The 16,850-nt window shown below is 51.1% G+C and overlaps 1 protein-coding gene across 1 annotated transcript in view; it reads right to left on the reverse strand.

The window, feature by feature from the left end:
* The window catches only part of CHRNA5 (cholinergic receptor nicotinic alpha 5 subunit), a 49,318-nt gene extending 39,323 nt beyond the window's left edge, over positions 1-9,995 (reverse strand). The window contains exon 1 of the mRNA XM_046009340.1: positions 9,720-9,995. Within this exon, the coding sequence (XP_045865296.1) occupies positions 9,720-9,819 (100 nt within the window). The 5' untranslated portion in view covers positions 9,820-9,995. The remainder of the gene's footprint in view (positions 1-9,719) is intronic.
* Between the last annotated feature and the right edge of the window lie 6,855 nt (positions 9,996-16,850).

Genomic DNA, 16,850 nt, shown 5'->3' on the forward strand with positions numbered 1-16,850 from the left:
GAGACCTATGGGACAACATCAAATGGACTAACACTCACATCACAGGGCTCCCAGACAGAGCAGAGAAAGGGAGAGATGTAGAACTCTTATTTTAAAAATAATGGCAGAGGAACACCTGGGTGGCACAGTCAGTTAAACCTCCAGTTCTTGGTTTTGGCTCGGGTCATGATCTCTGGGATGTGGGATTGAACCCTGCCTCAGGTTCTGTGCTCAGCGTAGAGTCAGCTTAAGACTCTCTCTGTCCCTCCCCTCTCTAAAATAAGTAAGTAAATCTTTAAAAGTAAATAAAGTCAATTAATCATCTGACTTCGGCTCAGGTCATGATCTTGGAGTCCTGGGATTTATCTCTTGAATACATAAATAATAAAATCTTTAATCAATTAATTAATTAATTAAAAGTGGTGGGAAACTTCCCTAACATGAGGAAGGAAACAGACATCCTGATCCAGGAAACCCAGAGAGTCCCAGACAGGACCCAAAGAGATCCACACCAAAATACATTATAATTAAAACATCAGAAGTTAAAAATAAGAAGAAAATATGGAAAGTGGCAAGAGAAAACAACTTATATACAAGTGAACCCCCATATGGCTATCAGCAGATTTTCTAGCAGAAACTTTGGCAGGCCAAAGAGAGTGACGTGATATATTCAAAGTGCTGAAAGGGAACATTTTCCAACCAAGAGACTCCACCCAGAAGAGTTAGCATTCAAAATTGAAGGAGAGATAAATGGTTTTCCTGACATGCAAAACCTGAAAGAGTTCATGACCACAATACCCGCCTTATAAGAAATGTTAAAGGAACTTCTTCAAGCTGAAAAGGAGCACTAATTAATAACGAGAAAATATATGAAAGAATAAATCTCAATAAATCTATTGCAAAGATAAATATATAGTAAAAGTAGTCATTCACTTACAAACCAGTACGAAAGCTAAAAGACAAAATGTAAAAATAACTATGTTTACAATAATTAGTTAAGGGACACTGAAGACTAAAAAAATGCAAAGTGTGACATCAAAAGCATAAAACATGGGTCAGAGAAAGAGTAAAAATGTTAACCTTTTGAATGGGATCAAACTTAAGTTGTTACCAACTTAAAGCAGATTGTTAAAGACATAGGTTGTTACATGTGAGCCTCATGGTACACACAAAGCTAAAACCTACTATACATACAAGAAAGATGGAGAAAGGAATATAAATACACCACTAAAGAAAATCATTAAACCACGAAGGAAGAGAACAAGAGAGGAACTACAAAAATAGTAAGCAATTAACAAAACAACAATTAGTACATACCTATCAATAACTATTATAAATGTAAACAGATTAAATTCTCTAATCAAAAGACAGAGTGGCTGAATGGTTTAGAAACAACAGACCCATCCATGCGCTGCCTGCGAGAGGCTCACTTCAGATGTAGGACACACACAGATGGAAGTGAGGATGGAAGAGATGCCATGAAGACAGAAACCAGAAACACATGGAGCAGCAATACTTCTGTCAGCCTTCAAACAAAGGCTGTAATTAAAGACAAACACGGGGCTGCTTGACCCACTCAGGCAGGGGGCCTGCAACCCTTGGTCTCAGGGCTGTGAGTTCAAGCCCCACACTGGGCACAGAGTGTACTTTAAATAAATAAGTAAACAAAAATTTTTAAAAAGACAAACATGGTTGATACATAACGATAAAGAGGACAATCCAAAAAAAAATGTGATATTTGCTAATATTCATTTACCCAACTTGGGAGGACCTAAATATATACAGCAAATATTAACAGATCTAAAAGGAGACATAGATAACAATATAATGATAGTAAGGGATTTGAATACCTCACTTACATAAATGGCTGGATCATCTAGACAGAAAAGTAACAAGAAAATGTCAGCATTAAAGGACACATTAGACCAGACGGACCTAGATATGTACAGAACATTCTGTCCAAGGCAAAAGAATATATATTCTTCCAGGATAGATCATATGGTATGCCACAAACCAAGTCTTAATAAATTTAAGAGGATTAAAATCATATCAAGAATCTTTTCTGACCACAACAGCATGAAACTAGAAATTAATTACAAAAGTAAAACTGGAAAATTCACAAGTATGTAGAGATTAAACAGCATGCTATCAAACAGCTAATGGGTTGAAGAAGAATTCAAAAGAGAAATAAAAAAAATGCTGAGAAAAATGAAAATGGAAATATAAATACCAAAACTTGTGGGATGCAGCAAAAACAGTTTTAAGAGGGAAGTTCCTAGCCATAAATGTCTATATCAAGAAACAAGAGAAGTCTCAAATAAAAACATAACTTTACACTTCAAGGAGTCAGAAAAAGATGAACAAAGCCTAAAGTTAAAAGGAAGGAAATAATGAAGATCAGAGAAGAAATAAATAAAAAGAGACTAAAAAATAAAGATCAATGAAACAAAGAGCTGATTCCCTGAAAGATAAGCAAAACTGATAAACCTTTAGGTAGACTCATCAAGAAAAAAAGGGGACCCAAATAAATAAAATCAGAAATGAAACAGGAAATGTTACGAATGATACCATGGAAATACAAAGGCTCATGAAAGACTACTGCAGTTACATGCCAACAAACTAGACAACCTGGAACAGGTAAATTCCAAGGAACACACAACCTACTGAGACTGACTCATGGTGACCTTGAAAATGTGAACAGACTGATAATTAGTAAGAAGATTGAATCAGTAATTTTAAATTTCCAAGAAAAGAAAAATCTAGGGAAGTCTCTTTGATAAATTCACTAGCTTCACTGGTGAATTCTACCAATCATTCAAAGAATTATTACCAATCCTTCTCCAACTTTCAAGTTCTTCCAAAAATAGAAGAGGAAGAAACACTTTCAAACTCATTCTATGAGACCAACATTAGCCTGAAACCAAAACCAGACAAGGATGCCACAGGAAAGAGAATCACAGGCCGACATCCCTGACAAACACAGATTCACTGAGATTGTGTGCTATTTAACATGCACTGTTCTGTGTTGATTTCCAGTTTTGTCACGTAAGTCTGGGGTCTCCAAAGAAACCTAAACCTCTAGAAGACAGAAATCATTTCTACGCTTCGGCAACTTCTACAGCCCTAACTAGGTACAACGCTGATCATGATAGTTACTTAATACGTTTTAGTTTTCCTTCCCTTCCTGACTAAAAAAAGAGGGAACTGGGAGAAAACATTTGCAGATCATTTATCTGACAAGGGGCGTATACCTAAAATACACAAACGACCTTTACAAGTCAATCATAAAAAGACCCAGTAACCCAACTTTAAAATGGGTAAGGGATCTGAACATTTCTCTGAAGAAGAAGAGCCAACGAGTGTCTGAAAACTTATTCAACACCTTTATCCATCAGAAAAACGCCAACCAAAACTACGATGAAGGCACCTGGCTGGCTGTCGGTGGGACGTGTGACCCTTGACCTTGGGGTCATGAATTCAAGCCCCGAGTTGGCTGTAGAGACTACTTATAAATAAATAAAATATTTTTTTAACAAACCGACAGTGAGTTACCATTCCACACCCAGGGAGATGCCTATAATCAAAACCAAAGATAACGAGTGTTGGTAAGGAGGGGAGAAACTGGGACCCTCGTACACTCCTGGCGGGAATGGAAAGTGGTGTGGCTGCCTTGGAAAACATCTGTCCTTTCCTCAGAGAGTTAGCTACAGGGCTGTGATAGTCCTGGCAATTGCATTCTCGGTACACACCCAAGAGAAATGCAAACAGCCGTCCACACAAAACTTGCACACAAATGTTCACAACAGCCAAGGGGTAGAAACCGCCCAGATGCCCATCAAAGGATAAACGGAGGGATGAAATGTGGAATATCCAAAGGACTATTAGTTTGCCACCAAAATGAATGAATGAATGAATGAATGATGCAGGCTGGAACATGGACGAACCTTTTCGGTAATACGCTATGTAGAGAAGCCAGTCCCAAAGACTGTGAATTATATGATTCCACTTCCGTGAACTCTCCAGAACAGGAGAATCTAGAGATAGAGTAAGGTAGATTCGCGATTGCCTAGGGAGAGAGCGGTATGGGGGAGGAGGGAGATGGTGTTCAAATGCCATTTTCAGTGACAGTAGCACTAGCCTGAATAGACTAAAATTCTCGGGATCATGCACTTTAAATAGGTGAGTCATATGGTGTGTGAATGGCGACTTGATAACGCTGTCACTAAAAGGAGAGTTTCTTTACGATGGAGCTCTCACAAGGAGCTACGTAGACAACATAGCTCTGATCACCGCTGAGAAAATGTGACAAACAGTGTGGACGTAACGGTAGAAAAATGTTATCTGAAGAGTCACCCCACAAGTGTTCCTTTGCAAGTAACAAAGATAAAACTGAGTAGGCAATGCTGGCACATTTATGTTCCTTGTTTCTTTGTAATGTTGTATACGTTTCCTAGTAACAGTCTTTCTTTTAATTAAGACTTCATTCCTCTCAACAATACTGGTGAATTCTACCAGTCATTCAGAAAATTATTACCAATCCTTCTCCAACTTCCAAGTGCTTCCAAATATAGAAGAGGAAGAAACACTTTCGAACTCATTCCGAGACCAACGTTAGCCTGAAACCAAAACCAGACAAGGACGCCGCAGGAAAGAGAGTCACTGGCCAACATCCCTGACAAACACAGATGCAGTAATCCTCAGCTACACCAAATCACCAACACACTAAAGCATCATTCAACACGATCAAGTGAGATTTACTCCAGGGATGCAAGGACAGTCTAACACCCACCCACCAGTCAGTGGGATGCACCACATTAACAACATGAAGGGTAAAAATCACATGATCATCTCAATGAATGCAGAAAAGCACCGACATCAATATCCACTCGTGACAAAGACTTCCAACAAAGTGGACACCGAGGAAATCCACCTCCACATCATGAAGGCCGTGCATGACACGCCCACAGCTAATGCCGTACCCAACAGTGAAAAGCTGAAAGGTTTCCCCAAGATCAGGAGCAAGACAAGGATGCCCACTGTCACCACTTTAATTCAACACAGTACTGGAAGTCTTAGCCCGAGCAATGAAGCACGAATAAGAAATAAAAGGTATTCACATTGGTAAAGAAGAAGTACAACTGTCATTATTTCCAGATGACATGATGTTATATATCAAAAACCCTAAAGACTCCACCAAAAAGCTGTTAGAATAAACAAATTTAGTAAAACTGCAGGGTAAAACATCAACATACAAAAAAAATCGGTTGCCTTTCTATAGCAGACTATCAGAAAGAGCAATGTTTTTTAAACCTTCCATTTACAATTGCATCAAAAGAAAAAAAAATATGCCCAGGATTGAATTTAACCAAGGAGATGAAACACCTATATTGAGAGCAACAAGACATTAAAGAAATGAAAAACAAAAGAAACACATGGAAAGATCTTCCATGCTCACGGATTGAAAGAATACTGTTAAAATGTCCATACTACCCCAAATGATCTGCAGATCAAGGCACTCCCTATCAAAATTCCAATGGCATTTCTCAAAGAAATAGAACAAATAACCCTAAAATTTGTACAGATCCATACAAAGCCCGAATAGGCAGTGCAAGCTTGAGAAAGAACAGAGCTGGAGGCATCATGCTCCAGGGTTTCAAACTATATTACAAATCTGTAGTAATTAAAACAGTATATATCGCCATAAAACCAGACACGGATCAGTGGGACAGAATAAAAGGCTCATGCTTCTATGGTCGATTAACTTAGGACAAAGGATCCAAGAATATACAAGGAGGAAAGGACAGACTCTTTGATAAACGGTGTTGGGACAACCGGACAGCCACATGCAAAAGAATGAAACCCGACCACTTTCTTATACCAGGCACAAAAATTAACTCAAGACGTTTATAGACTTGAATGTCAGATCTGAAACCACAGAACTCATAGAAGAAAACATTGGTGGTAAGCTCCTTGACAAAGGTCTTGGTGATAATTTTCTGAATCCGACACCACAAGCAAAAGCAACAAAAGCAAAAATAAATAATTTGGACTACATTATCTTAGAAAGCATGCACACATGAGCGAAAACCACACATGCACAGAGGGCAATCTGGATGGACACCACACTACATTGTTAGCAGTGACCAGCTGCTGCTAGGTGTTTTGCATCAAACCTGGAAACTCCTGTTAGAAAAAAAAAATGTTCTGCTCAGACGGGAAGAAAGAGGTAATAGTGTGGGCATGGCAGCGGAGAGCTAGTGTGCCCACACTCCAGCTCTGCCGTCGGGACAGTGTACAAGTAAGCGGCACTGGACGGGATGACAGAGGAACCCGTGTCCTTGAGCGAGAACCAGACCTCTCAGGCCCAGAGGTGGAGGGAATGTTTTATAGAGAACTGACCAAGCTTTCCTGGCCGTTCTGTTATTCCTGTCATGTTCCTATTAAAGCCCCATCACACTTTGGCGTAAATATTTGTGTGACTGTTAAAACACAGCAGATGACATGCTTCAAAAAAAAAGAAATTCATGCTATCTTTTTTGTCAGAATTCAAATATTTATATTTAATTGCTCTTTTTACTGGTAAAAGGGTTTTATACAGTGCCTGGGTGGCATAGTTGGTTAAGTGACTGCCTTCGGCTCAGGTCATGACCCTGGAGTCCTGGGATCAAGTCCCACATGGGGCTCCCTGCGCGGCAGGGAGTCTGCTTCTCCCGCTGATCTCTCTCATGTTCTCTCTCTCTCTCTCTTTCTCTCACTCAAATAAATAAATAATTTTTTTAAAAAGGGGGGGTTTATAATTCCCTTATATATAAGGGGGAAAAAAAGATAAGTATTCTGAATTAAAAACAGGAGAAACAATATCATGTATTTCCCAAAATGGAAAGAGATCCTTTAAATGAAAATTATAGTTGAAGAGCAGAAAAGGATCGCTAAAATAATGTCTTCTATCCTACTGTCATTTTAAAAGTACACCCACGCTGTTCTGGAGCGTAGACTTCTAGACAAACAAGCTGAAACTGTTTTCACAACCATTCCAAATTTGCCAACTCATATTGTTAAGACATGCTTATTGGATATTAACTTAAAATTACATCTGAGAAAAATAATTTCCCTTCTCAAGGGAAAAGAGGAGTATTAGAAGAAAAATGTTCTGTCCTGAAATTACTGTGCTAGAAAGTCATACCCTAATTATAAAAAATGACCTGCTAGATCTGATGTGTAGGTTACGGGATGGAAGAGACCCTGTTCTGATGAACGACTGAACCCGTTCAGAGTGCACGGCGGCGGCTCAGTCAGTCCGGGCCTCGGGGCACGGACCGGCCGGCCGGCAGGTGCTCAGCGGCGGGCTCACAGGGCGCGCCTGTTTAACGTGACCCCAAGGGATGCGGAGGTCGGCCTGAGCACCCGAGGACCGGACACTCTGGTGGCCGCCGTACAGGAGCGAGCACAGCCGCTGGCGTGCCATCCCGCTGGCGTCTGAAAACGCGCCTGAGAAAAACTAAACCAGAAAAAGTCCTCACAGCTCGTTTTCCTGAAACCAGTGTTTTACTCCCCTTTTCGTGACATGGACTAGAAGCAAAGTTTCAAGCACTTAACCCGTCCCACAGCCGGAAGTGAAACTGATGACGACCGACCGCACCGTGGCCGCCCAGCCGTGGCCCGGTCAGGTAAAAAGGCCGGTATTATCTCAACGCACTAATGACTCTCCTTTCTAAGTCCGTAATTTATTCTTCATAATCTCTACACCCGGCCGTGGGCCTGGAACTCGCGACCCCGAGGTCAAGAGTCGCCGCTGTCCCGGGGAGCCGCCGAGTGCGGACGAAGCTGCGTCTTGGGCCCCTCGGACTCCGCAGGCGCCGGCGGGGGTACGGCCGCGGCGGACCAGATCTTTTCTTCCCCTGAGGGCTGGTCCCAGCAACCACAAGAAACCAGGGAAGATCCTACGGTCAGTGTCGGGGGCGCCCGGGCGGTTCGGTCGGCGCCGCCGAGTCCCGGGGTCAGGTCCCCCACGGGCTCCCTGTTGGCCGGGCCGCTGCTCTGTCCCTCTGCCCGCCCCCGCTGGCGCCCTCGCTAACCGTTTGTGAGGACAGGAAACCGTTCTGAGACCTGCGCAACCCGAGTGCGAAAGCAGCGACGGCTGGACGGACCCAAGCGGCCGCGGTCGCGCTCTCAGTGAGGGTGAGGGTGAGGGTCAGGCGTCCAGTCGGCGGGCGGCGGCGTCCGAGGGGGCTGGAGGCGGAGCCCAAGCCCCTGCGACACTCGGGAGCCAGCCTGCACCCCATCGGGCACCCCGTCCCGCACCCCGTCCCGCACCCCGTCGCGCACCCCGTCCCGCACTCCGTCCCGCACCCCGTCCCGCACCCCGTCCCGCACCCCATCGGGCACCCCGTCCCGCACCCCGTCCCGCACCCCGTCGCGCACCCCGTCCCGCACTCCGTCCCGCACCCCGTCCCGCACCCCGTCCCGCACCCCGTCGCGCAGTTTCGCTGTGTCCTCGCGGGACCGCGCACCGCGAGCGCACGCGGTCTCCGGGTGGGGGCGCCGCAGCGGGAAGCCGCGCGACCCCTCGGTTCACGGTCCGGAGAGGTAACGGCCGCGCGTCCTGCCCAGAGCCTTCCCGGACGCCCGCCACACGCCGGCCCCGCGCCGCGTCCCAGCTCTTCTCTGCGCGGCGGAGGACCGCGGCGGTCGGCAGGGCAGGGGCCGGCGGTGCGGGCGCTGACGGGGCCACCCGAGCACCGCGTCACCGTGCGGCACGCCTGACCCTCCGGGGACGCGCGACCTGAAGCGAACCCGAAAACGAGGCCCGGGTCCCGCGGGCAAAGAGGAAGCGAACGCGACAGAACGCGACTTGCTTCAAGGGCGGGCTCCGGCCACACTGGGCCCGCCCGGCTGCGCCCCAGCACCCTGCGCGCCACGCGGGGCCCACGGCTGCCGCGACCACCGAGCGCTCGCCGACAGCGCGTCAGGTGCGGGCCGGTGGCCCTCGGGTCTGCCGGCCCCGCCCCGGCCGCGGGCGCACGACGGAGCCCGGAGACCGCGCGGGGGACAGCGACAGGATCCCCGCGGTCCCCGAGGAGGCCGAGCACCGCGGACACGGCGGGGTCGTCGCGGGGCCCCGGGTCGCCGCCTGCCAGCGCCGCGGCGCCTTCGTCACGACAGTCCCGGCGCGGGGGTCCCCGCGGGAGCGCGAGCCGCCGTCCCTCCCGCGTCCCCACACGCGTCCCGCCTGCGCGGAGCCGCCCGAGCCTCGGGGCCGGAAGCCGCGGCTCACGCAGCGCGACCAGGTCCCGCCGGCCCCGACGACGGCCGCCCTCCGCACGCACTCGCGGAGCCGCGCACCGGCGCTCGTCCCCGCTCCTGCGCCGGGGCTCCGGGGCCGACCGAGCGGCCGGAGCGTCCCAGCGCCCGGCTCCCGGGCCGCCGCTTCTATCCCCGCCCAGCGCGGCTCTCGGGGCCCCGCGGGCGACGGCGGCCGCACGCCGGGGAGCCCCGGAGCGACGTGGGCGGACGGAGGGCCCCGCGGGTCCCAGTGGCCTCTGGGACCCCGACAGGCGGAGGCCGCGTCCCCGTGTCACCCAGCGGCCTCCGGGGACGCGGGTCACGGGACACATCCCCAAGCGGCCTCCCGGAGTCTGAGCCACGCGGCCGGGCGCGCGGCCTGACACCCCGCCGAGCCCGCGAAGGCCGCCCGCGCCCCGGCCCCGCCCCGCAATCCCGGCCCCGCCGCCCAGCCTCACCTCCAGGCGCGCCGCCCCCCGCGCCGGCCGGGCCCCAGCGCCCCGCGAGCAGCTGGACGAGCAGGAGGAGGCGGCGCGGGCGGGACCCCCACGCAGACATCGCCCGGCCCCGCCTCACGACGGCCGCGCGGGAAAGGAACTCGGGCTCCAGCGGGCGGAGGCCGGGAGAGGGGCAGGAGCCGACGGAGAGCGGACGCCGCTGCGGAGGGGCTGCTCCGCGCGCGCCTCGGTCCGGCCGGCGCGGCCACCTCAGCCTGCGGGACTCCGGCCGGCTCGCGGCGCCTGAGGAGAATCCGCGCGCGTGCGGAGGCTCCCGGCGCCTGAGGGGGCTCGCGCGCCTGGCCCCGCCCCTTTCCCGCCCCTTCTCATGGGCCCCGCCCGCTCGCCCGTAGCTCCGCCTCCTTTTTTCCCGGCCCGCCTTTGGCCTCCCGGCTTAAAAGTTAGCCTAGAGCCAGACCCCGCCTTCTCCGCGCCTGGCCACGCCCCCAATGGCCCCGCCCCTTAACTGGCCGGACTCCGCGCCCCAGTGCCGGCGGCCGCAGCCAAGCCCTCCATCCCGGGAAGGGGGAGGCCGGGCCTGGCGCCGCTCGCCGGTCCCTCATCTGGCCTCCGGCGGCCCGGGCAGGCCCCCAGCTACCTGTGGTCACCATCGCTGATTAACGTCCGAGCTGTGTGCCGCTCCGGGGGCAGCGGACCCACAGTCTGCGCCGCGCCGACAGGAGGAAGTCCTTCCCCGTCCTCAGGACAACAGCCGAGGGCTGAAGCGCGAGGACGCGGTGGGGGGACGCCTGTCCGCTCCCCAGTCCCCGAAGCCAAGCGTGGGGACCCGGGGGCCCAGTCCGGACCCTCCTTCAGGCGCCCGCAGATATGACACGCAGCCGTCTCAGTGCAGGCCGTGCCCCCCCCGTATGCCGGACCGTGAGCGTCTGTGAGCCGTGCCCCCCCCCCCCCGCCGTATGCCGGACCTTGAGCGTCTGTGAGCTGTGCCCCCCCCCCCCCGCCGTATGCCGGACCTTGAGCGTCTGTGAGCCGTGCCCCCCCCCCCCCGTATGCCGGACCGTGAGCGTCTGTGAGCCGTGCCCCCCCCCCCGCCGTATGCCGGACCTTGAGCGTCTGTGAGCTGTGCCCCCCCCCCGTATGCCGGACCGTGAGCGTCTGTAAGCCGTGCCCCCCCCCCCCCGTATGCCGGACCTTGAGCGTCTGTAAGCTGTTCCCCCCCCCGTATGCCGGACCGTGAGCGTCTGTAAGCTGTTCCCCCCCCCGTATGCCGGACCGTGAGGGTCTGTAAGCTGTCCCCCCCCCCCCCCCCCGCCGTATGCTGGACCGCGAGCGTCTGTGAGCTGTTCCCCCCCCCGTATGCCGGACCGTGAGCGTCTGTGAGCCGTGCCCACCCCCCGCCGTATGCTGGACCGCGAGCGTCTGTAAGCTGTTCCCCCCCCCATTATGCCGGCCCGTGAGGGTCTGTGAGCTGTGCCCCCCCCCCGTATGCCGGCCCGTGAGGGTCTGTAAGCCGTGCCCCCGCCCCCCCCCGCCGTATGCCGAACCGTGAGCGTCTGTAAGCGGTGCCCCCCCCCGTATGCTGGACCGTGAGCGTCTGTAAGCGGTGCCCCCACCCTGTGTGCCCGGCCATGAGCATCTGTAAAGACTGATGACTCCATCCAACAGAAATGCAGCCACTGGCCTGGCAGACTCTGGTGTGCCATCTGCAATCCCTCCCGACCCTGCATTTCATTCTCTGTTCATAATTGATTAGAAAGCTTCCTTTGGCTGAAGAGGTTCAGGCGAATTGACTTTAAACTTATGTGGCAGAGCATTTCCCTGATTTCTCACACCTCTAAGACTCCTCATGAGCAGGAATTTCACACCAAGCTCCAGACCCAGAAAGTCCAATAAAAAACCTGGTTGTAAAGAATGTTAAAATGGTTAGGTTCAGGTAAGACTTCTCCCCTCCGTCTAAGCACAGCCAGGAACATGGAAACAAAGCCCAATGGTGCTGCTCTGCTGGGGCCACAAAGAGGGGTTGGGTGAGTCCCCACGGACACTCCTGCACTGGAAGGAAAGTGCGTGTGGTCCCTTCCCTTCGCTGCACACTTCTGTTCGCTCCGCTCGGCAGATGGGGCGCATAGACTCTCACACAGCTCACCGGAACAGCATCTGAGCAGGGCAAGTGTTACGGCACTTTCACAGCTAAAGGACTGGAACCAGCGGCTGAATCGTGGCGGGAGGGCACAGGACCTTTCTGGGGAAACCTGGTCGGTGTCAGCCCCATCAGCAAGCATAATTGCAATTCCCGGACCTCTCCCGGGAGTTCCATCAATAACCACAAGAACAGCGGTGATTGACAGTCTGGGGAAAGGACCACTTTGATTGCTTGTACATGAAAGGCGTAGTGAGAAATTTGTTGGGCACTTTAAAATCCAAGCAAATAATTATGGAACATAAAGTGTGCATCTTGGATGGCTTTTCTGGAAGGGTATGACCGTCACTCTCAGTTGCTGGCTGCGGTGGCCACACCTGACTCTGTAATAGGCATCGTCACACCGCTAGGAGACACGGCTGACACAGGGAGTGAATGCCGCAGCTGCCACCGACCATGTCCCCTAACGCAGCATCCGATTCCGGCGCTCTGAGCTTTGACCCAAGGGGCTGCCCTACACATCTGCATCCCAGACACACTGCCCTCTGACCAGAGTGGGGTTCTTGCCCCACATCCCTGCCTGTGGCCATTCTCCTACACCCCTTCTTGGAATATCCACATCCACCATTTCTTCAGGACTCCCGTCAAATGCTGCTCGCCCCATGAAGCACAGCCTGGTGCCTCCCAGCCTTAGCCACCTCCCTTCTCTCAGGACCCAGAACACTTGTCCCTTGCATTCCTACTTTCCATCTTTTTCTCTCTAAATCTTATGTCCTCTCCTAGATAATGCTAGATAATGAGCTCCCAGGCCTAGAATCTACCCACCAGCCAGTCAGTGCCCCGCCACAGAAAGTGGAACTTAATCATCGCCACATGAACCTTGCTAAGGAGTGGGGGGCTGTCATGATCTACGCACTCTTTAAATACAGAAGCCCACTTGATCTCAAGCTGTCCAACAAGGGCAGTGTCATGTCAACCTCGAGCTGCCCTGTCCTCCGTTCTCTTCGTGGGTCCCTGCTCTTCCGCCCAGACTGCATGCTGGGAAGTACACCTGCTCAGACCTCACACTCTGTGATCGTGGGCATGGAGGGGTCTCCCACATACTGACATGAGCCGATGCACACTCGGGTGCTGATCTCACCTCGGAGCCCCAGCGTGTCCCCCTGGGTCACTTGCACCAGGCACTTAGGAAGTCCCAACCCAGCCTGGCCTCTCGTTCTTGCCAGCTCAGTCGGTGGCAGCACCATGCAGCAACTTGCTCCAGCTAAACACGGCGTGCTCAGGTCCCCCCCAACCCCCACCTCCCCGGGCACATCCAACGCCCCTTCCTGGCTCGCATCACCTGACTCATCCTTGAACCCGTACCTATTCCTCCCTCCTACCGCTGCAGGCATCTCCAACTTAGACTGCTGCCCAGCGCACCCCAGCACATTCTGCAGAGGCGGCCTGAGGGATTGTCTGCACACGAAAGCCAAAGCCCAAGTCCGTACCAGGGCCCTCGGGGTAGCCCGGCTGTCCTCACTAGCGCCAGCTTCACCCCTCCCCCTTGCACCTGCCTTCCCGGTGTTCCAGGTGTTCCAGGTGCCTGCCCTTTCTCTCTTACCCCCAGCTCCCCTGGGGTATCCGATTCCTGTCACTTCCTGAGAGACAAACCAGCCCTGTGGTCGGGTCCTCCTCTCCCTCTACGCCCTCCCTCAGCACATGTCACAGTCTGTGATTCATGCCCTTCATCCCTCCCGTAGAACATTTGCTCCCAAAGGCAGCGGCTGTGTCTGCCTCGCTCACCCGACTGCGCCCGGCGTTTGGAGCACCGGTTGAGGCTCAGACCATTTGCGGGGTGAATGCGTGAATGCAGGGAGTGTGCCCCAGATCTCAGAGCTAGCGAGCCAAAGATGGGGAGCAGGGACTCAAACCCAGGCCTCGGAGACAACCGTTCTGAATGAATGAGCTCTGTGGCCCCTACCCCAATCTTTTTTTTTTTAATTTAAATTCAGTTAATTAACACACAGTGCATTATTGGTTTCAGAGGCAGAGGTCAGGGATTCACCAGTTGTGTATAACACCCAGCGCTCATCACCTCATATGCCCTCCTCAATGCCCAAACCCCGGCTACCCCAGCCCCCACCTCCAGCAACCCTCTCTTGTGGTTTGTCTCTCTCTGATTTCGTCCTGTTTTATTTTCTAAGTGGTGCTTTACAACCTGGAGGCAGGCTCCGCCACCGGCCTGCCATCGGGAGGCAGAAGGGGCCATCCTCTATGGGGTAGTTACTCTGATGTGCTCACCTACAGAGTCCTTAAGCAAAGGGAAACTGGTGCTTTGCAGCCAAAGAGCACGGGGTTGGCGGGGGACAGTAAGAAGTTCAATAACCACGGGTTATCCGAGGTGGCATCCCTCGTACCTACCTTGTTGTGCACTTCCTGCCTTAAAATGGGGTCAGCTGAGCCAAACGCAGAGCCGGGCAGATTCTCAAATCTCCCATTCAGCATTTCCATTGTAGTTTGGTGATAAATTCTGCTGCGAGCCTTTAAGATGAAAGCCAAACTGAAAAGTTAATTAAAGATAAAAATGGATGCTGTCAATTTTACTGCTGAAATTAAATGCGTTTTCACAGATTAAAGGGAAAAAAAGCCAGTATTGATAGGGTATTAAAATTCATCCTTCAAGAGAAATGATATAAGACTAAAAGGTCCTTTTTTCAGGGGCTATTTCAATGACTAATCAAAATGTAAAAGGGCAGACATATTTTCATGTACAAAGCTTCAAGAAAGAAAATCAGTTGGCCGTATTTTATGACACTGTAATAGCTAAGTAGTAGTGCATAAAATCACAGATCACAAAAATATAAACCATATACGTATCTGAGCTGTGTCCGGAGAGTTTAATAATAGCAGTTCTTTTTTTTTTTAAGATTTTATCTATTTATTGACAGAGAGAGAGAGATCACAAGTAGGCAGAGAGAGAGAGGAGGAAGCAGGCTCCCCGCTGAGCAGAGAGCCCGACGCAGGGCTCGATCCAAAGACCCTGGGACCACCACCTGAGCCCAAGGCAGAGGCTTAACCCACTGAGCCACCCAGGTGCCCCTAATAATAGCATTTCTGTGCGACAACATCGTAGAACCAATGACCAGAAGAAAAACACAAGTGGACAAGGAAATGGCACTTCACAAGATCGAGGGAATCACAATGTTATCTGGACAAATATAAGCTCTCGTTACAAATAAAGATACGTTTTCCACTGAAAAACCCATGCCCCAGAAGCGTCCAGAGCTTTTACACCCAGGAGTGATGAAGCACATCATGAAAGAATTTTTCTTTTAAAACAAACAGAAACAATACACACGGAGAGATCTGAACCAAATCCCAACACAGCAGTGGTAGTTCCGTGGAGGTTGTAGGTGAGTTAGTCAGCTCGATTGCGGTGATCCCATTGCCACGCGCACACTTCCTAGACACACGTGTTTTGCTATCTCAATAAAGCTGCTACGGGCGCCTGGGTGGCTCCGTGGGTTAAAGCCTCTGCCTTTGGCTCGGGTCATGATCCCAGGGTCCCGGGATTGAGCCCCACATGGGGCTCTCTGCTCGGCAGGGAGCCTGCTTCCTCTTCTCTCTCTCTCTCTCTCTGCCTGCCTCTCTGCCTACTTGTGACCTCTGTCTGTCAAATAAATAAATAAAATCTTAAAAAAAAAATAAAGCTGCTAAAGCATAGAGATTTCTATGGTTAAAAAAAGGATGAATATGGGTTTCCATAAATTTCTTCACCTGATTTGCAATTACTCGATATGCAAAGCTCAACATTTGTACTAATAAACACAACCTAATATAAATTATACTGCATTAAGTGACCTGTCCTTCCCCGATGGCCCACTAATGCAGATCTATAAAAGACATTAAGCCCGTATTTTGACGTCTGCAAGACACCATCGTAGGTGCTTGATTCTGTGCAAAAGGTAGAATTTAAGTATTTTTATCAAACACACAACCCGGACATCACTCACTTTCTATTCTGGAACTGAGAGATATTCATAGACACTGCCCCACACATGCAAAGTAAGTTCAAAGGACAAATTATATTGCAGGTATAGACCACAGATGCTCCAGAAATTTGTGGCTACACACCCAGCGGCAGAACTGCCTTCCCAGTATTTAATTTAACGATTGCCAATTTCATTGTTCCCACTCCAACCAAGGGGTGTTATGAAATTCTGAAACCCACAAAAAGCACCCAAAAAAATTCAAAATTAAATAGACTTCACTTCATTTGAGATTTGTACACGACCGCATAATGCTTTTAGGGAAGGGAGGGTAAGAAGACACCACACTGGGGCTGTTTCTCGCGTTCGTCTGGGAACCTGCTCATTACCCACCTGAACTGACTTAGCAAGCCACCCCCCTCCAGCTTCAGTTCCTGTGAAATAGTGACTGATGCCGAGTTTTTTACGGCCGAGAAGCGCGACCAGATGGGTATCTTTCGGCAACAGAAAGAGTTCCCTCTGAGGGTTAGAGTAATAGATGACATTGATTGTCCCAGAGAATTGATTATCTTTAACCTAATTCCAAGCCACCTAAGCCAGGTCTCCGATGACGGGAAATCGTTGGTAACGTCCAGCTCCACAGCTGTCCCCCCGAGACGCGATCTTTCCTTGCTCTTCTAGAACACGCCTGATTAATTTCAGGTGTTTTCAGTCGCTTGCACACTGAAGAATGCTTGAGACGCTCTGCGGGCCAAAGGACATCCTGATCCTAGGCTGCGTGTCCTCTCCTTGTCATCAGGGAACCAGGGCTGAGCTTGCCTGTGGGACTTGGGATACACGTCTGCTTTCCCCAGTGCTCTGCGGGGTAACGGACTGGAAACAGCAAGATGGTGGCCTACTGGGAGGTACACAGCCTTTGGTCTTTGGTGTCAAATAAACACGAGTTTGAATTCCTTATCACATCTCAGCCATTTGTTCAAGAGACACTTGAGAACCCGCCGTAGGCCCAGTTCCTGGGACCAC

This window comes from Meles meles, chromosome 6, assembly GCF_922984935.1.
Source record: "Meles meles chromosome 6, mMelMel3.1 paternal haplotype, whole genome shotgun sequence".
Classification (NCBI taxonomy): Eukaryota; Metazoa; Chordata; class Mammalia; order Carnivora; family Mustelidae; genus Meles; species Meles meles.